We start from the raw sequence: 21,713 nt of genomic DNA, 5'->3' as shown, positions 1-21,713 counted from the left end.
AAATGGCATTTGGATCTGGAAGGCTGTTTTATTTCTTTATTTCCCCCCCCCCCATCAGGAGGAAATGAGCTGAAGGCTGGTTTCCCAGGTCAGGCTGTAACCAGCAGCTGTATCCCGAGTGCCTCTCTCTGCCTCACCATCAGGTGCCAACTGCTGCAGAGGTTTGAGGCTAATGAGGGATTTCCAGCTTCAAGGGGGATGAAGCCTGTGAAAGACGTGCCTGCACACGGGGGCTTCCTAAAGCGGGGCAGACTACAGGGCCACCAGAGAAACCCTGGTGCTGTAAGGACAGGCTGAGCAGAGATTTAATTCACAGAGAGATTTAATTAACGCCTGGTGACATGACTCGCCCACACCACCAGAGGGCGAGCTGCTCAGCATTTCTCCCCCATCACTGCCCTAATTAGAGGTTTTCATCACAGAAACATCACCCTACAGCAGATACAGCGCGTGATGCTCCAGCCAGGCCCTCAGATGTTCAAGGGCAGGTTCAGGATGCATCTGTCAGGGGGGAGTCTGGCCGTGGCAGCTCCTGCCAGCCAGGCAGAGGTTGAATCAGAGCAGAGTTCTTCACCCATTTTAAAATCAACTTTCACATCAGCTGCCTGGAAAAGCCCAGGTGACCTTTGCTGGAGTGGCCACGGTGGTTTTCCCTTACAGCCAAATGCAAAAATCAGAGCAGGATGACATTTGCAGTGTAGCCCTTTGCATGCTGGCAGTTGATCTGCTTGTAGGCATGGGGATATGCATATTTAAAAGCCAGGTGCCAGCAGCTGGGTCAGTGAGGGGTGTGGAAGACCAGCAGATAAGCCACAGGATCACTAATGCTGCACCATGTCCCTTCCAGACCTGGCTCATGCAGATGAACCAGCAGGACAGAGCACACCCCAGCAGGCTCAGCACCTGAGGACACAACCAGCTCCTAGTAAGCACACACACCACCTTGTGCACACTACAAATCTATCCAAAAATCCATCTACCACCAGGACTTGTGCGTGGCACACTGAGAAGAACCAGACCTTGTGCTCAAGAGCGAATTCATCCCCCTCATCGTGGTGTCCCCAACATCTCCCACAGCTTGGGTGCCTGGAGGCAGCTGAGCAGAGACCAACTGCATCCCTCTTCTGACTGGCATCATCCTTCCCTCAGGTCACGACGGGCCTGTGGAGCAAAGGCTGGACTTCCTCAGACCTGAGGGAATGGGAAGGGGCAGCAGGATTTGAATCAACCATTTATTAAACAAAGTAACACATTGAACCAGTGGTCATCAGGTAAATGGTCCAACCTCAACCAACCGTGTACGACAGAGAGCACTGAAAATGGTTGCAAACTCAGTAGAGCCCACAAACTCCCTTGCTCAAGGAGAACCACTCCCTGGTATCCCCAAGTGCTCTCTCCCTGTTGCATTTAAACCACCCAAATTTTAACCACGCTTCCATCATCTCCTGCTTGCCAGGGCATCTTGTACTTCCAACCACCACATTTACAAGATGCTATTAGTACAGAAAGAAAAATAAATTACCTTTGTCACTCACAGCTCAGTTCAGCCTTCCTGCCACCTCAAATGTCAGTGCTGTTCCCCTCTTGCTGAAGGCCAGGGCACAGCTCTGCCACAGGCAACACCTCAAGTTCTTGATGCCTCAGCTCCCACCTTCCCGGCCCACTCTCCACAATAAATGGATTTCAGCTTCAACCTCCTGCTTTTTGACAAGCAGTCAGCTTGATCCTCCAAAGCTGCACCTTCATTTTCCCCTTCCCCTCTTGATCCACCCTTAAACCACACCGTGTCTCTTAACTTACCAAAACAAATTCCTCAGGACAGAGAGCAGGAAAATGCAGGTGATGATGACACCGAGCAATTCAGTATGTAACAATGTGTGGGAGCCAACATTAGAGTGTGCTGTGTAGGAAACCAGCTTCACTGTGGATGATGGGCTTGGAGACACGGCCACATCTTTGCTTCTGGACATGCTCAGAAATATGGGAAGAACTGGATGAGTCATTTTCTTTTGGCTCCTGGAAAGGTATGAGGCTTCCTCAGAGATCCTTGGTGAGGCAGAGCAAGCTGCAAACACCGAGTTTTGAAGAAAGCAGAAAACACATCCAGGACAAGGAAATTTAAAAGAGAGAAAAATAAAAGCAGAAGAAAAGTAGCAAGGAGAGAACAGGCTCGGATATTGCTCTGTGTATCTTAGTGGAGTGTCAGAAAAGATTAATAAAGACAGGGTATAAAACAAACCCACTTTATTCTCATCCTGCATTTGCTTGTGTGAAGAAGCATCGTGACAGTTAGGTGTTTGCATTTTACCTGCAAGCCTGGCTGGGGCTGAACAGGCTGCAGAGAAATGCTGAGGACAAAGCAACAACCACAAAACCCCAAGAGCTGTTGGTGACTTCCCAAGTATTGTCTCTGATTCACCGAGCGAGGCACCGACCTCCCGTGGCTCTGCCCAAAACCCCAGACAAGTCAGCACCCAACCCAGAACCACAGCTCCATTTATTGTATTGTTCAGCACCTGAGGGACAGGACCAACTTAGATAAGAAAATAAAAAGCATTTTAAACAACATCTGCGTTGGTATTTTTTTTTAAAACAAACAAACAACTTGCTGGTTTAATTTTGACAAGAACAAGATTTAGAAACATCTCAACATACAGAACTCCAAAAAAAAAAAAAAAAAAAAAAGAAAATCACACATCAATTAATTTAGTACAGAGGAAAAATGGAGTATATACAAGAATCAAACATCCTGTAAGTTTACACAAAAGCCAGGCAGTAATAAATTTAATTAAAAATATACCAACCACGACCTGACTGATTCGACATTGCCATTTGTCCCATTATTAAAAGGCACAAGAGACTGAGCAATGGAAGTGTTCAGCATCACATCCACTGTTGTCAGTAAATTAATCAAGATTAGCATAAAAAATTACTAAACACGTTTCATATTCACATGTAGCTCAGTAAGGAATCTTTTCTTGGAAAAAGTACGAAAATACAGTCGAAAGGACAAACATATAAATATGACACCTCAAGACACAAAAGCTCTTCCTAGAAATCTACCTTCGAATCTCCCCAGAACAGTTTTCCTGTCCACGTATCCATTGGCAATCATTCCAAGCAAGATTTAATGATCCACAAGCAGTGAGTGGGTCCTGGCAGCCTCACGATACCACAGCAGCCTCTCTGAGCCCTCCTGCCGTGTCTTGGGTTGCCAACACACCAAGAGCAAGGACACTACAGAGGTATCACCCTGCTGCCACCCCCACCCCTGGGCTGGCTCCTGAACACCTGCAGCCTGTCAGAGCCAGCACAAGGGGATCTGGCTTTTTGGAACCCTATCTGAGGGTTCCCAAGTCACCCCGGGTAGCACATGCAGCACCCGGCTCCGGCAAACTCATGAGGAGATCTCTGCTCTGCTTCTTCAAACAGCCTCTCGCTCAGCTTGTGCTCTGTGATGATGTCTTCCACCCGAGTGATGTAAAGCAAGGACAGCAGCACACCCAGGAACTGCAAAAGGAAGGGGCACTTCAAGTCAGAGAACACACACTGCTTACCTAGAGCTTCCTACAGCTGTTTTTACAAACGATGTGTTCATACATCAGATACGCGGGCAGGCTTGAGGTCCCTAAGCAGAAACTCACTTTGCTCTTCTTTGGCATGTGGGGGTATAAATGGATGGGTTTTGTGAACAACTGTTCAGCCTGGAGAAGAGAAGGCTCCAGGGAGACCTTATAGTGGCCTCCCAGTACCTGAAGAGGGCCCCAGGAAAGCTAGGGAAGGACTCTTCACCAGTGATAGGACAAGGGGTAATGGTTTTTAAACTAAAAGAGAGGAGATTTAGGTTAGACATCAGGAAGAAATTCTTCACCATGAGGATAGGAAGGCACTGGAATACGTTGCCCAGGGACGATGTTGTGGAAGCCCCCTCCCTGGAGGTGTTCATGGCCAGGTTGGATGAGGCTTGTGCAACCTGGTCTGGTGGGAGGTGTCCCTGCTCATGGCAGGGGGGTTGGAACCTGATCATCTTTAGGGTCCCTTTTGACCTTAACCATCCTATGGTTCTAGGATAAGAGCTAATACAGCAGAAAAATCACCACCCTTGTGCCTTGGAGCATTAGAAAGTCTTAGTGGATGCAGCTAGGAGGAGAAGGACTCAAAAAACCCAAGCAAAACCAAATTACCCCACCAAATCCTGCCATATACCACAGGAATGCTACTAAATTACCAGAACGCCACCTCAGCTTATCCGTTACATTCAATTTAAATTAAAAAGGGGTAATTAAAATACAGGCAAATGGCATTTTGCATCCCACAGCTACTCCCTCTCATGTCTAAAGCCCCTTCTCACCTGGGGCAGCAATATGCCAAGCAGCACACCTGCCATGATGCTGTAGTGGTCCGTGAACCAAATGAGCACTGCATTTGTGCAGCCACGGACATAGATCACGTCCTGAACGCTCAGCCGCTGCAAAGCAACACAGCAGGTGATGAAACAGGCACTGACAGATGACACAGGAATACAGGACAGTTCAAATTTCAAGGAGGCAAATTTGGTCCTCCTTCCCACCTCTTTAATCCCACTGAATTTAACAGAGACCTCATTGTTAACTCGTCCGCCTGCTTTAAATTGTTCCACACCCAAACAAGTTATTTCACTGTTTTAAGCCTTTTTTCTTTTTTGCAACTACCTTTCTATTAAAAAAAAATATATATATAAAAATCCATCCAGTTCTTGCTTCAGACCACTTGGGAAGTAGAGAAATCTCTCTTTAGCTTTTACCTCTGCCTCCAAGTTGAAAGAGCTGCAGGGGAAAAACATGAATTGCAGACCAGGGGCTTTGCAACAGGCTCTAAAAAGGGCAGGAACAAGAGGATTTGGGACTGAGCCCTGCAAGCTGCCTGGCACCCTGACCCCAGCCCATCATATAGAAAAGCACTCGAGGCTGCAGAGGGTCCTAAGCAGATGAATGGGGTAAAGTTAAGCATATGCTTAAGTGCTTGGGGCCAGGCTGGAGGTTCAGGTGATTAAGCCATACATCAGGGAATCTAAATGAGGACAGGTCATATGTAAAGATAACCAGTAATCCCCAAAATCAACAGGCAAGCTGGGCATTGTGTGCCAAGGGCCTCAACTGGGGAGAGGGGCTTTTCAGAGCAGCCCCCTGAACCAGCACTCCAAAGGCAGGAGTGGAGAACTTGCTGCAGATCCAATTACCCATTTCCCTTCTTAATCACTCTGCAATTAGTGCCTTGAGCCAGCAGCCTTCACTCTGGAGTCACCAGGTCTATTCCCAAAGGGGAAAACAGGAGGAGGAGGAGGCCCTCTCCTGCTCCCTGAGGGAGGAGAAAGCTGCCAGCAAAACCTGGGAAGTTCTGCTCCTCTTCCAGAAATAATTATTACAGGCTTAAAAATGCAACACGCATCACTGGGATCTAACATACCTAGGAAGAGTTGAGTTTGCTTTAGTGAAACTGATTCTGCCAGTGAGAAACTCTGGGGTTTAAGTATTAAAAGCCTTCCCCAACTCAGGTCACCACTTAAAGAAGAATTGAAGCATCTTTCTTTGTATTAACTGTGCAATTAGGGGGGTGAGCCCTGGGAAGGAACACATTAGGCACCTCAAGCAAGGAATTGTAGAAGATACGAGGAAGGAAAGATACCACAATCCAGGTGTTGTTTTTTCTGTTATATATATATGAAAGCTATTCCAGATAAAATGGCTTTAATTACTGATTTAACTGTCTGGTAGATTTAAGAATGCAGAATATCACGTTGTAACTGACAAAAAAGAAAAAAGCCTGCAGAGCAGCATAGCCCTTTGCCAAGAAAAGGTGGATGCTGGTTAAGTTACCTCTTTGCCAATGGTTTTGTATCCACACATAGTGTTCACAATGCCTGTCTGAAAAGAAAACAACACATAAGAACTACAGCAGAAAACAAAAATCACCAAAAAATAATTATTTTTACTCTTCTTGTGTTCACTCAGCTCATATAAAAGCAGGAACGTGGGGTTACTTGCCCATCCCACACAGATTTCTTCCCACCATCCCCAGGGGAAGATGTAGATAGAGCTCTACATGGTTCTAGGAAATCAGTATTGGCAGCATGTCATGACACAAGACATTTGAACCATATCTATCCAGCAAATCTAGTGTGCATCCCAAGAAGCACAGACTCTTCAGCCCATTTGAAACCCAGCATTAGGCAACAGGACACCACAGCACAAAGAAACGTATGAAACAAGGACAAATCCATTAGAAACACAGGTTTATAGGCATCTGGGGACTAACTTCTACCTGCTACGCCCGTGCAAGTATTTAATAAATATTTTGACTTGGAAATAGTCCCTTCAGAGCCCCCCCAGGATGAACCTGGCTCATCTCAGCACAGGGTTGTTGGTTTTTTTTCAGAGGATCAGAATCCAACCTCCAACATTAACAGGAGTTTTCCGTGACTACAAAGTGAATGAGTCATCACAAGCCATATCTGTAGTTTTCCAGGACAGAAACCAGCCTGTATTTGGAAGCATTTGTCAAACACAGAAGATGTATGCATCTTCTGGTCGGGTTTCTTCCCAAGGCAGCTGGCCACAGAGCCACAGTGCCAGTGCCATCCTGCCCCACAAACGTCCCTGCCCCTTGGGCACATCAGCAGCATCCCAGGGTGACAAAGCCACGAGTCCTGAGGTGCTGCAGCACCTGGCTGAACAGCCTGCCCTTAAATCTTGAGTCTGATGGTTATTTTGGGGGCTTCTCCCCACCTTTCCAATAATTTCCTTGAGCTTAATGCTTTGCAGGCTACCTTTAGGCTGCAAGTACTCTCACCTCCCCTTTCCCCAGTTGCCAATGAAGCATGTGGAGAATATACTCTCTTCCTTGGAAAAGCTTTTGCTTGAGCAACAGAAAAACAAGCAGCAGTTTTGAATGACCACTAAAAAGCCAGGTTGCTCTTTACTAGACAGCTCTACCTTCCTTTACCATAAACTGAGGGCAAGACCCTGAGCTCTTCTGCCCAGTGCAGCTGAGGATCAGCAGGATACTATTTTCACACCCACCACTTTCTTGTTCTTAAACACCTTAGACTTAAAAAGCATAACTGTTTAGCTTTGGTTTCCAAGAATAAATCTCAGCTCAGCACAGATTTAAACAGACTCTTTCTCATACACAAAAAATGTGCAAGCGTATGTAATAAACACCTTCAGAGGACACACACATCTCAGCAACACCTAAGCAGGATTACTGACTCAATTATTGCATTTATTTGCCCTTTTTCTTTTAATTAAACAGCCATGCTGGAGGCAGCCATTGAAAGGGCAGCACATTCAGGCACCAGGAGGTTTTCCATCACGAGCTCTGCTGTGGCTGCCCTCACACATACTCAATTTCTGTCTCCTGCTCAGACCAAAGACCAAAACCCACCAAAGGCAGGGGTTGCCCATATTCAATTAAATTTCAAATTGTGCTGCTTGAATTGCAGACTGCTTCTTTATCAGATTCAGCATGATACCCATTCCTCAAAGGAAGGGTGATGCATTAAAACTGCTGACATTTATATCAAACGCATTTACGTGACACTTAACGCCTGCTCCTCCTGCTGCCAGCACCAGTTCATACCAGTTCATTGTAGACTGAGCAACTGGTCCTGACTGAAGGATTTTACAGGGTGGCAAGGCAGATGGGCTTCAAGGATGGTTGAGGGCAGAGCAGCAGCTGGACCCTGAGGCCATCTGCCCACACCTCTGGATTTTTCTGGATGATGGGGTTGTTCTGTTTGGTTTTTAACTGACAACATTTTAATTTCCAACCCCCACCCACAGAAGCAATCAGAGCCCAGGCTTCCTGGCGAGGCAGGAGAAGCAAACCCTGGGGAAAACACCAGCAAATCTTCATGTTAAGCACAGCCCAGGTCCAGGCAAGCCATGAGGTTAGAGAAGCTCCCAAGATCCCTTCTGCATTTCTATCTCTGCAGAGCGGGGCGGTAACACAGACCCAGCATCCAATTAATGACTTTCTCCTTGTCAAGCTGTCAAGACCCACAGACCCTGTTTTCAGGAAGGGCCTGTTTTCCTTTGCTTCTTCCACCACATCCCTTCTCAAGTTAGACACTGACATGTTGTGACTTACCTTATTTGTGATGCAGCACGTGTAGGGGACGCCGCAGGCCAGCGGCCCTGGAGCTGTACAGCTGTGGTACACGTTTTGGGACCAGTCTCTGTAATCTTCCCCACCACAGCATTTAAACTGGGAGGGGAAAAAAACAACAACAAACAAACAAACAAAACCAAAAGGAAACACAAAAGGCAAAGTTAAAATAAAAACTGTATCTGAAGAGAAACTCTTCTAGTAACTAGAAGATTAAGTCACAGTAAAGCAATTTCAAGAGCGCTGGGCTACCCAGCAATTATGTCATGTCATGCAAGGCACATATGAATGTATGTGATACAACTGAAAAGAATTATAGATTCTGAGCTACCCATTGGTGCCCGGGTGGTCAAGAAGACCAACAGCATCCTGGCCTGTATCAAAAACAGTGTGTCCAGCAGGAGGAGGGAAGTGATCGCGCCCCTGTACTCGGCCCTGGTGAGGCCACAGCTTGAGTATTGTGTTCAATTCTGGGTGGGCACCACAGTATAAGAAAGACATTGAGGTCCTGGAGTGTGTCCAGAGAAGAGCAAGGAGGCTGATGAGGGGTTTGGAGGGCACATCCTATGAGGAGAGGCTGAGGGAACTGAGGTTGCTACATCTGAAGAAGAGAAGGCTCCGGGGAGATCTTATCGCTCTCAACAGCTACCTGAAGGGAGGTTGTAGAGTGGCTGGTGTTGGTCTCTTCTCCCAAGTAACTAGCTATAGGACAAGAGGAAATGGGTTTCAGTTGTGCCAGGGGAGGCTTATGTTGGATATTAGGAAAAATTTCTTTACTGAAGGAGTGGTGAGGCATTGGAACAGGCTGCCCAGGGAGGCGGTGGAGTCACCATCCCTGGAGGTGTTCAAGAAGCATTTAGATGTGGCTCTTCAAGATATAATTTAGTGGTTGTGGTAGATGGATTATGGTTGGACTCGATGATCTTGGAGGTCTCTTCCAACCTTGATGATTCTATGATTCCATTCTACGATTCTACTACCCAGGGTGCCAGAGCAAAGTACTCAGCACGAAGTTCCACCACCCATCTTTTACGACTTGGAAAACTATTTGTTCAGGTCTGGGCACCACTAAGCAACATTTTTACATTCACTGCATCTCGAGATGTAATACACTTCTTCATTCTTTTTAAGGATTGTGGCTACATTCCTAGAAGAGTCTAAAAGACAGACACGTTGCTAGGGGGCACGAAAGAAACCCCACCAGAATGTTCTGGGTGTAATTCACTAGAACTTAGATCTGGCAAACAAACACTGTTAAGTTTACACTGACTTAATACAAATATTCACTTTGTATATGAAACGAAGGGGAAAGGAGCAGTTTATTTAACCACTAAAACACACAGTCACTCACAGTCTACATCATTTGGGGCAGTGCATGGAAACTTAAAAGCACCATGAAGTCTAATGACAAAATTTCCTCAGGATGGTTTGCTTCTGACAGACTTGCCATGCTAAACTTTGTTTCCACAAGCAGGCTGCCATCTCCATAACGACATCATAAAACAGACATATCACTTCCTAAGTTCATTTTTATTTTTTTTTAATCACTATTTGGCACAGTCACTGACACCACATGGGCCCTGACATCACATTTCTGAACGTTTTCTGCTTCTTCTGCAGCCTCTGAGCTGCGTGGCAGAACTCTGCAATAACCCAATAAACAGCTCAAGACACAAGTCTTTAATAAAAATGAAGGCTGTGAGTCAATTACACATGCCATGAAGTCATGCTCAGCTGGGCTCAACACAGTTTCTGAGTTTTAATTAGAGGTACATCCCCTTCCACGGCCATTTCCTTTGCATAACCACCTTGTGAAAGAGCTTGGAATGTGCCCTCCAGTAAAAACTCAACGGCCCAGGTTCCAACAGCATAATTACCACCTGGTTTCTCTTGATCCAGTGCCTCCTGCTAACAAGATGCTTTTGAATGTCTCGGACCAGCCAGTAGAAACACTCAGTGTAAGAACTGGGGTGGAATTGAGGCTGAATTTGCCTGAATCCAGCTGTGGAGGCTGGCAGAAGCATAAATGTTTGCAGGGTCTGGCTTTGAGCATCCCAGTCACACCTACCAAGGCACAGGCTCTATTTTGCCCCCAGCTCTTGTGGTGATTTACTGGGCTTCAAATGCCAGCTGGGATGCTGGAGGAGCCCTGCCCACAGTGACACCACAGTAGATGACACAGGAGATCTCATCCCCCTCATCAATGAGAATGTGACTGGCATATCACTGGAAAAACTGTGGTCAAGGATCTGTCACACCTTGGCACTGAAACGGTCCCAGGAAGGAAAAAATAACAAACCAAACCTGCTTTTGAACAGAATCCATGATGTTCTTGAAGTCTAAATCATCGTAGTAATTCTCAATTCCTCTCCTTATATTATCATTCAAAAAGTTGATTGTCTGGGAGGAGGAAAATAAAACAGGAGTCATGGGTTAAACACACCAAAACAAAATCAAAAGAAAGGGCTGAAGCAACAAGTGTAATTGATGAGCAGAAGAAGAAAGGCTATTTTATTTGTTTTTAAAGAAGAATCAAATACCAGGTAAAAATTCATCATCCCATCCCTTCTCAGGAAGCAGCCTCACAGCAGGTCCTGTGCTGAGACCTGCTGGCAGTGTGACACCTCTCCAGCGAGGTGCTGCTTCTCTGGGACTCTCCAAGCATCTCCCAGAGGTGGTCCCTTTGGCCCCCAGGCTGAGAAGAGGAAGGCAGGATCCCTCCCCCTGGGCACTGGGGATCCCCAGCATCCCCTGGGTGACAGAACAGCCAGGTTGGGTGGTGGGTCTTGGCACCACTCCCTGGGTGGCAAGAGCTGACTCTCTCCCTGCTCACCAACCTCCATGGATTTTATTTTTCCTTTAATTTTGTTTTCACCATTTTACTCTCCAAGGAAACCATAAATGCCAGACGAAAGAGTTGAACTCCACCTTAAGCAAAGTAAGTGGAAAAGATCTCATACCTGTATGTTTTACAGTCATGGTTTTGAGCAACACAGCAGAGGAGTGGTGGCAGATATAAACCAGTATCTCCTCAGCTTGGCACATTAGAAATTACATCAACAAAATGGTTTTGAAGTTCAGAAGATGAGGCAAATATATATATATATATATATATATATATATATATATAGTTTTCAACATCCAGCACCATCACAGCACAGCAAAAATGCAGACTGAACAAAACCAGGATGTAACAACTTTCCCTTCACCCCAGCTGCTAAACGGGTCAAAGCTAAATCCTTGCAGAGGAGGAAAAGGGAAAAACCAGTGAGACATGCAAAACAATCAGCATTTAAATGGAGGCTATTACCCTAAGCTTTTATTAAATACTTCCTTCTCCTCCCCACACCATCCTCAGCTTCTCAGACACCCAACACACGTGCTGGGAAGACACTTGGTGCACAAAACCCAACAGTATGTTTCCTTTGTTGGAAAGCCAACAGCAATCCTTCCTCACCCTCTCAGCAAATACCACCTTGGGCAGCTGCTTCATCATCTACCAGCCACGTTCTCCCCATCCTGTGATGCCCACACTCCTGTGCCAGGCAGGCTGACCTGCTCCCTGCAGATGCACCAGGTGCTCCCACCAAAATTCAGAATAAATCCTTGCAAGAGGTCAAGGCAACACCTATGGAAGTGGCTGACAGGGGCTTCTAAAAATGAAGGCAACTCTTAAGTATGTACCAAGTCTTTTTGTGGAAATGAGATCAGTAGGATTGGGATGGGGAAGGAAGAGCTCTTATTATTCAGCAGCTCCTTTTAATGCTCATACTTTGCCAGATTAGAAAAAAAAAAAAGCAGCACAGAAATCTAGTACTTGCCCTAGTGAACACATTTATGTTTTAAAAGTTCTCCAGCAGGAAAAACTGCTTTCTGTTTAGAAAAATAAAGGGTTTTGCACAGTTATAGAATGCTTGTAAATGACAGGGTCTCCAACAAAAATTAATTATGTTGTTCATGGATGTGGGCAGGGAAGAGCTGCTCCTTAGGCAAGTTATTTTTGGCCACCAAAAAAAATAACAAGGGTTTCCAAATTCAGCTGGGAACTTCCCAAACTAGTAGACTGAGACCCAGAAGGCAAATGAGAAGTACTTTGTAATACATGAACAGCTGGAATCCTAGATTCATTAGGGTTGGAAAAGACGTCTAAGATTATAAAGTCCAACCACCAACCCAACATCATCATGCCAAATAAACCATGTCCTGAAGTGCTGCTTTCAGGAAAGAAAACTGATTAATTTTGCCTGCAGTGCACTTTCTTAATTACCAGATCTTCTCCAAATTCTTTCATCTGCAATTCATGTCCAGAATGGATGGCCAATCCCACCCATCCCCAGACCTGAAAGGCCCCAAAAAGTCTGGACCTGCCTTCAGGCTCCATAAGTTCATGCTCAGGAGACAATTTTAATATCTCCTATTTGCTCAGTAGTGTAGCCATAACACCACGGACTGTGAGTAAGGTTCTTGGTGATAAAAACCTCAACACAAGCAGCTCACCTGGTTCCTGAAGATGAGGGCCACCACTCCACCAGTCAGCTCAATCAGCAAGCAGATACCAAGGATGTACATGAACTGCAGGAAAACAATTAAACAGAACAAACCCTGATTACTCTTTCAATTAGTGTTCTCAAGTCTGTAACATTCAGTCACCAACATATTTAGCTTTCTGCCTGTGAGTTGTCACTTTAAAGGTAGAAAATTACGGTTTTGTTCTTATAAAACTGCTTGTGTCACCAAAAAAGCTTTTTTTTTTTACCTCACTTGAGTCATTCCGGGCTTTGACCAACTGGCAAACATTATTTTTCTGCTTTGAAGGGACTCAAAAGCAAGAGATGCATTCACCAGGCCAAGATACTTCTCTCCATAGCAGCATCCCAGAGCATCACATTAATGGACTCCTACAAACCACAGCAAACACTGTGTTTTTATGCTTCCTACAAAGAGCACTTAACCTGCTGGCTCTGATTTCCCAGGAAAAGCAGTGCTTGAAAATTATCCAAAGCATCTTCTATTAAGTTGCCAGTGTTAAAGGAATATTCTGGGCTGGGAACCTTCCAGTGTGCTGCTTCAGAAGAGGGAACTGAGCTGCACTGCATAACCCAGCCAGCTGAGAACGCAGGCTGCAGGATGGGCACTAATAGGACTTAGTAGGCTCAGTGGTAAGAAAAATTGTATCTGCTAGCTCTCTATTTATGTCTTTACCTGTGCAAAACATAAGCAAGCTCACAAATGCACACAACCACATCGTCTGCATCTGTGACTGCTCATCAAAGCACATTCAAAATGTCAGTTACAAGGAAGAAAACCATCACAACACCATGAGGTAACTACAAAGTTATCTTTTTACCAAACACTTGAGAAGTGTTTTTCCAGCCCAAAAGGTTCTTGAGGAATAAAAGATGGCTGGCCTGTGAATTTTAGCTCTGCTTCTTAATAGCAAACTTCATCAGGAAATAACACTTAGGATCCCTCATCTGAAAATAATCTCTAATGCTTCGCCCTGAAAGTTGGTTTAATTTTTGTGCTCTCAATCCCAGTATCAGTGTCACAAATTCACTGGACAGATGTCTTTTCTCCTGCTAAATCTGCAGTCAGCCTGAGAACCAAACATCAGAGCTTTTCTTCAGTTAAATACCCTGCTGGGTTTGCTGCCACAAGGGGAACAGAAAATGTCCTTGGCATCAGACGAGGACACATCACCACGCTCAGAATGAAGGAAGCCACTACTTCCCAAGGACAGCCTCTCAGGAAAATTCCAGCCTAATTTCAAAATCCAGTTACCTCTTGCTTTGTTCCACCTAACATTTTAGGTAACTAACTAAGCTAACTAACTAACCTAAGTATTTAGCATTTACTTAAACTGAACTGACACAAAGGTGAAAATTATGTTCTCACGCTTCATTTTTCATTAGTTCTATGTGCAACTTCCATCTGCAACCAGAGGAATTTCCCTAAAATTTGCCCTCTCAGAGTTACTGGAGAGAAGAACTTTGTCCTTTTCACTTCCCCCCTGAGGAGGACACTTCTCCCAAAGCCCTTTGGTGCTACCAGCTAATACCCTAAAACACATTTCTCCAGCAGAGCAGCGTCCTCTGCGTTGAAACCAGAAGTATCTGGAGAACTACCAGAAACCACAGCTCATCTCTGCACCAAGCAGGCTCATAGTTGTAGGAAACCCCCCATATCAAAGGGGAGAAGCTGCATCCAGACTTGACCTTTTCCAAGGGGGCTGAACAATTTCCTCTCCTCCAGCACAGCTCCCTGAGCAGGGCACGTGCCTGTGGCGCGGCCGGAGCAGGCACCGAGGTGCCAGGCTGGTGTCAAATGGTGTGTCAACAGCTGAGTTTGCTCAAGATCCATTCTGGCTGATAATAATCCACATTCCTGCTTGTTTTCCATGAAGTCCTTAGCTATTGGAAAGCTGGGTTTGTCAGCGCCAGGCTCCAAGACAAGCTGCTCCCTAACCAGAGCATGGTTAAGGGACCTCTGCCCTGCAGCACCTTCAGATTTAAGTAACATCAGAGCAGCCACTTTAATATATTTCAAGGCAGACATGGCTATGGGTCTGAATTCAGGTGACACTCAAAAGCAAAAATCATGAGCCCTAAAAATTAAGAATAAGAAAACCCAACAACCCAACACTTACTGCTTTAAGAAGGCACAAATTGTCTCTTAAAGAAGCCAGCACACCCACAAAAGACACCAGGAACATGATAACGCCCAAAAGTATTAAAATAATTGCTGGGGCTAGAAAGGCACTTTCTAGAGTCTTGTACTTCTGTCTTTCAACTTCTGCATAAATCCCAACAGCGAGGACAAGGGCTCCAATCACCTGGGACACAAAAAAAGAAGAGCACAGATGTGGATTCCTTCTCCCAGTAAACACAGAGATGACATTTCGTGAGGACACGCTTCAGAATTAATGATAAACAATGAAACACTCCAATCAGAAGTATAGATTTAAAAAAAACAGCACACCAAAACCACACCTCAAAGGTAAAGTGGAAAAGAGCCAAGTTAGAAAACAAAACCCTGAGATTTGTTTATCTCAAAGATATATTTAATAATGTTTTAAGATTCTGGAAGTTGAACAAATCGAAACATACGTCACTGGTTGAAACGTCATTTATTACTCATCTGAGATGTGATATACTACATACACTAGCAACTGCATTGGCATCAATACTCCTCCCTTGTGTGTCTGTCTGTCCCTCCGTGTGTGTGTATAAACACCCCCAACACAACACAGTTTCTAAGCAATCAACAGCTTGTATGTCCCTTCCCATCAGCTCCTGTTGTATTTAGGCTCAGCAAACACAGACAGTGGATCCCACACTTCCACTCCTCCTGCCACTGGGGAAAATGAACTGGATTTAAACCAAAACCACTTTTAAAATCCAAGTTTGAAATGAGGGTGCTATCTTGAGTGAACTACCAGATAAAGGCAAGAAGCAAAACAAAAAGGGATGCATTTCATTTAACAAGGGAAGGATATTTTGATCGACACAACCACAGCTAAGTCAAAATCAACTGGTATCAGACTCAGGCTGTGCTGCAAAGTTGCTTTGAATTCTGCAGAATTAAACAACAAAAAAAAATCCCACAACAATCCAAGTCGTGAAAATCACAGTGGAAAAACTTCACTGCCAACTCCCACAGCCTGACATCCACAGGGAAGAGCCCAGATTCCAATCAATCTTTCTGGCAATCTGACAAACATCGTTTCCCTTTGCTGCCCCAACACTCCAGCAGGAACCCCAAGTCTGCTCCCCACACACCAACAGCAAGGAGAGCACAGAATGCATTTAGTTGCCAGATCATGAGCCCAACAGTTTCAATATTATTCCAATTATGGGGTCTCTAAAAATAAATAACAACTTACTGGAAATTCTTCATTTTCTACAGGTAAGAAAAGCAAACAAAACAAAGGATGTTAAGTGAGGAATGTCCTTTTTTGGAATGCCATTCAAGAAAAGAAAAATTTCAGAAAGGTTTACCCATAAAAAGAAATATACCAAAGCTATTTAAAAAAGCAACTTAAAATGTACACAACCAAACTGAGGGTAACTCTCCCCCTTACAAACTCAGATTATGGAAGGCAAACAGAAAACATTATAGACAAATAATAGGCACCCAAGCTGAACATTTAGATGCTTCTACTGCAGAACTACCACCAGGTTTTTTAATTACTAAACAGCTAATTTGCAGTGTTGCCTTATTCTTTAAAAAATTCAATTATTTGGGTAATAAATGATACATTCCTCTTCAAGCAGATGACAACACAGATACAGCCTGAAATTTTTAAACACAGCTACAGCAATCGAGGAAAGAGACTCAGAAACATACAAAACAATTATAGGACATCAGACTGGTGACTGTGCCTGTATATGTGATTCAGAAGTTCTAGTATTATTGTCACTATTATTATTCTTTAAAAATAAATAAATAAATACATAAATAAAACTAAAAACCTGAGATCTTTATGGCTGGACCACATTTATCCTGCTCAGAAAGCAGCAGATAATACAACTTACAAAGAGACTCTGCTGCAAACACTTAAGTTCAAAATCTGCCTGGTAGATTCTTTTATATATATATAAAATTTAAAAAACCAAACCAAAACACAAACACTGGACATAAATCACAGGGGTTATATCTTGATGGGGATGATGTGAATTTCAGAAGTGTGTTGTTTCAAGACTAGAACATTTACTGAAATGCCCTTCTCAACCATAGTTTTCCCATCAAAACATTCAATTTAAGGCAGTCTAAGGATTCAAAGGTGCCTGTAAGTAGAAATACAAGATGCATTCCCATGTTAAGAGTTTAAGAGATATGGAGACATCTCTATTTATATAGACGTATATACCTATGTACCTTCACCCCCTTCCATTTGCATTTTGCTCAAGCACCCTCCAAGACCACTTCTAGCATTTTAAGCGTAGAAAAATCTTAATTCCTGCCTCTCATTTTCCCCACAAAAACCAGCAACAACCAAAATCATAAACTGACCCCCCCTGCCCACCCAAATTCCCACCCATTATAGCTTTTACTGCCCCAAAGACCAAGGTGGCTGGTACCACATCCCAGAGGAACTACAGGATTAAAGCTGTCTCACAACCCAGAGGGGATAATTCTCACCAGGCCTCTGATGCCTCCTAGAAATACTTCTGTTCTGGATACATGAAAATAGTCGTGTCACTCCCCAGGAAGAGGACTACAAAATACCCCTGTAGCAAAACTTCCCCCCCCAAGCAGTCCTGCATCCACCCTCCTGCAACCCTCAGCCTGCAGAGGGCAGGTGCTGCAGGGAAGCAGGAAGGCTAAGCCAGGGGAAAAACATCACCCCACAGATAAAAAACTCAGACTGACCCATCATAGAATAGACACACAGACACAAGTTTTATACAGAACCTTTATACAAAGCTCAAGTTTTACACAGAACCTGAAGCATAAAAATTGCTACCACGGCGGGGGGAACCCACCTAAGCATGCAAATAAAATCCTCAGTCCTTCCAAGCAGCATTTATGCTTTTATTATCTTCTATTTGTTAAAAAACAACAACAACAACAACAAAAAACATTTAAAGTTCTTAAATATTGTTATTAATATAGCCAGACCAATAGCAGCAATTATTTAGGCCAAGCAGATGTGCTAACTTAGCAACCATCCCACCCATGTCTCTTCTCGGGGACTGTGCCCTCCCTTCCTGTGACCAGGGCTGGAAATGCAACTCTTCCGTAGGCAGCTCACAAATACACGTGCTGTTTACATCCTGCATCCCCCACAACAGCTCCCAGTTTGGCAATTCACACTGTGTCCACAGGAAAACCTAACTGGCCTCCAAGCAGGTTAAATGAGTATCCACCAACAAATACCAGGGACTTCCTCCAGGGCTTTTCCATGCCTGGATGTTGCTTTTCCAAGAGAAAGGAAAAGCATTTGTACCTAGAGTGGTGGTTTTAATCTTCTATTTACCAGACTTGTCCTTAAATGAGGTGCCTGCTCAACAACAGCACCTTCTGCTTAAAATGCTGGGCGTCATTTCAGCCAGGGGAGAAAAAACGACATTACAGCCTCATTCACCAGTAAAGCAGCTGCCTGAAAAAGTCACAGTGTCAACTATTTTTATTTATTTATATTTACAAAAGCCCTGGGTGACATGAGAAGAAGCCACGGCAGCAACAGGGCCTGCAGCAAAGGTGCCCCCCAGCACCCCCAGTGATGCTACCACTTCCTTTCTGCTTCGGGATAAGATGGATATTTCGTTCCTGGTGTTTTTAAACAATCCTGGGGACTTGAATCCGGGTGTTTGTCACTTGCAAATGTTCTGGAGGATCAAGCAACAGCAGGGAGGAAACCCAATGGCCTCAGCCTCCCCTCCATCAATCAAAGCCCCCCCAAAAAGAGGCAAAAGGACACAAATCACCAACAGTCTAAGCGAAGCCAACACTCCCCAGCCAAACTTGACTCCCCTTTACAGCAGTTTAAAAAGAAAAAACAGTCAGGAAGATGAACACAGCCAAAAAGTGAGCCAGACCACTGACATTTACAGCTAATGAGACCAGCTTCACCAGGCTAGAATAAAAGGAGCTGCTGAGAGGGAAAAAACCCTCCCCCCGACAAAGGGCTGACAATGCGGCGTGTGTTCAGCCTCGGGGCCGGCAGCAGAATGCCCAGTGCCAGCCTTCCTGGAGCAAAAGCCCCATCCACCTCCTTCCCACAGCAAACCCTCTCCTCGGCACAGCCATCCGGCTGCAACACTGGGTTCCCAACAAAGGCAGAGCGTGGAGCCACGGCCAAGAGCAAACAAAACCCTCAGGCTGCTTGGAAGAGCCTCTGTCCCCCAAGGGACGCTCTGAGAAGCCCCTTTTGGCTGCTTCCAGGTTAATTTTTCCAGCCCACCAGCAACGGGCCCTTGGGTGCAGAAGGAAAACGTGGAGCATGCAACAGGCAGTGGGGTCCTTTGTTGCAGGACACACACGCTGCAAGAACATGAAAAAGAGCACAGCAAGTTTCCCTTTTTTCTGACCCTCGCACCTGTGGAACAGCTGCTGCGGAGTGAGGCTGGAAACTTCAGGAGTCTAAACCCTGAAGGCGTTTTCCTTGGTTGGCTTGTCTGCTAAGAAAGACAAAAGACACCCCAGGATCCCCAAAAGCCTGAGTTACGTCCAGACTCCCTGCACTTCAATTTTTGTTCATCCTTAACTCACAGCTTTAATCAGACACCTACGGTCAAACCTGGTGGATCTGAAACCTCTTCTGCTATGCCCATGCCAGATGATTGACACTCCCACCTTGCAAATACTGAGTCTACTAAGACAGAGAGACCAGCAAAACCAGAGCTTGAGCAGCATTTAAACTGAAAGAGCCAGAAAGAAACCCTGCCTAAGCATCTTGTACATCAGCAAAGCCTGGAGCCAGCAAAGCATCACCCCAGGATCCTAGAAAAAACACCTTTTTTAAAATCACGGTGATTACAGGGAGCCCGGATGGCTCCTTCCAGCCTGGTCAGGGTGAATTCACCACACTGGAGAAGTCAGCAGCGCTAGTTTGGGCCCAAAGGCTGACGCTTTATCCCTTTTACAGGAGGCAGCACGGTGGGGCTGATGTGACACCGGGCTGGGGACAGCAAGCGTGACACGCCTGGGAGCTGGGAAGCTGCGCAGGGTCAGCCAGCCAGGGCTCAGAAAAGGAGCCATCCTACACGCTGATGCCTGCTGCAGGGCAAAGGCTTTATTTGCCCAGCTCCTCCGGGCGGGGGGGGGAGAAAAGCAGTATTTAAACACACGCAGAAACGATTTATGTGCCAAACTTTGAACCCCATCCGCCAGAACCGCACCCCATCCTTGCAAAACCCCCGCTGCCCTGCGCGGGAGGGAACCCCCTTGTTGTTGTTTTTTTCTTCCCGGAGAGAGGAATACAAGACACACACACACACCACCCCCCCCAGACCCTCTGCCGACCCCCCGCAGCCCTCACCCAGAAGATGGTGGAGTAGGTGATGAGGGTGAGCTTGAGGCAGAGGTAGGAGAACCGCCCGCAGTACCGCACTTGCTCGGCGTCCCCCGCCGCCATCCTCCCGCCCCGCAGCACCTGCCGCCGCCCGCAGCCTCCTCCCGCCGGCCCTCCCGCCCCTTCCCGGCGGCCGGGAGGCAGGACGGGGAGCGGGAGGAGGAGCGGGAAGAGGAGGAGGAGGAGGAGAAGAGGGAGCGGCCGCCCCGTCGGGCCCGCCCGGCCCCGCCGCCATCTCGGCGGCCCCGGCGGCAGCGCGGGAGGGGGACGCTCCCTTTTCCTTCTTTTTCTTTTTTTTTTTTTCGCCTTTGGTTTGTGGTTTGGCTGGGGTTTGTGTGCGTGTGTTTGGTTGTTGTTTTTTTTTTATTTTTCCTTCGTGTGTTTGTTTTCCCGCTGGTCGCTCACCCCGGAGGACCCATCGCTCCCGCAGCCACCGGCCGCGGCGGCAGCGCCGACGGAAAAAAATAAACCACACACACACAGACGTGAAGCTGCTGCTGCTGCTGCTTCTGCGACGCGAGGTTTCTCTGGTTCAGTGCACAGAAACAATCAATCCCAGGCTGGTTTGGGTTGGGAGGGACCTTCATGCCATTCAGCACCACCCCTGCCACGGGCAGGGACACCTCCCACCAGCCCAGGTTGCTCCAAGCCCCATCCAACCTGCCCTTCAACGCTGCCAGGGATGGGGCAGCCACAGCTTCCCTGGGCAGCCTGGGCCTCTCACCACCCTCACAGCAAAGAGTTTCTTCCTAATACCCAGTCTAAATCTCCTCTCTTTCAGCTAGAAAGACGGCAGAGCAGAACCCCCTGGCACTAGAGTGGCACAGTTAAGCAACACCAGAGCATTTACCTGTCATTTTAACACCCAAGCACGTGCAAAGAGGGTCCTGACCTGCAAATAGAATCACAAAGGTTGGAAGGGACCTTAAAGATCATCAAGCTCCAACCCCCCTGCCATGAGCAGGGAACCACTAGACCAGGTTGCACAAAACCTCATCCAACCTGGCCTTAAAAGCCTCCAGGATGGGGCATCAACAACCTCCCTGGGCAACCCATTCCACTTCCTCACCACCCCTGCAGAAATAACACGGAGCAAGTACAGCAGTAACAGGCACATTGCTCTGGTGGCATTTACTGCCCACACCAACATCTATCCATGTTCCTTGGCCATGACAGGGGGTCAGTGTTGGGTCTCACACAGCAGCCACGAACTGCAAACACCCTTCATGCCTGTGAGATGAAATAAGCCCTTTCAAGCTCGCAGTGCTGCACTCCTCTCTCACAAAGGGCTATTTTCCTCTGGGGAGAAAAGTCTCATTCAAAGTGGCAGACAACTGTCACAGAGTTGGTTGTTGCATCCTGGCCCAGAGCAGAGACACTGAAAATCAGCATCTGGTGCCAGAGAAGATGAAGTGTGGCTGCATTTACTCTTAAGTTGTCTAGCAAAGAGCTCTGTGAAAAATCTCCAAGCTGAGTATGCAAAACTGCTCAAGTGGTCAGTTGCACATCATTTTGTTTGGTACATAAAATAAGCCAGTAGTTGCTACCAAAA

General features: G+C 46.1%; 3 protein-coding genes across 19 annotated transcripts in view; 1 reads left to right on the top strand and 2 right to left on the bottom strand.

The window, feature by feature from the left end:
• The window catches only part of CHST3 (carbohydrate sulfotransferase 3), a 354,774-nt gene that overhangs the window by 211,410 nt on the left and 121,651 nt on the right, over positions 1-21,713 (top strand). The window lies entirely within an intron of this gene.
• COL13A1 (collagen type XIII alpha 1 chain) overlaps positions 1-21,713 on the bottom strand; it is a 196,776-nt gene that overhangs the window by 148,453 nt on the left and 26,610 nt on the right. The gene's annotated exons all lie outside the window — the stretch shown is intronic.
• TSPAN15 (tetraspanin 15) lies at positions 2,479-20,263 on the bottom strand. The gene is made up of 8 exons (XM_051617162.1): positions 20,129-20,263; positions 14,792-14,977; positions 12,643-12,717; positions 10,450-10,545; positions 8,128-8,244; positions 5,856-5,903; positions 4,352-4,468; positions 2,479-3,510 (listed from the first exon to the last, which is right to left on the bottom strand). The coding sequence occupies exons 1-8, from the start codon at positions 20,222-20,224 to the stop codon at positions 3,358-3,360; spliced, it is 888 nt and encodes a 295-aa protein (XP_051473122.1). The 5' UTR covers positions 20,225-20,263; the 3' UTR covers positions 2,479-3,357.

The sequence above is a fragment of the Apus apus genome, chromosome 4, assembly GCF_020740795.1.
Source record: "Apus apus isolate bApuApu2 chromosome 4, bApuApu2.pri.cur, whole genome shotgun sequence".
Classification (NCBI taxonomy): Eukaryota; Metazoa; Chordata; class Aves; order Apodiformes; family Apodidae; genus Apus; species Apus apus.
This window is presented reverse-complemented; position numbering and strand designations above follow the sequence as displayed.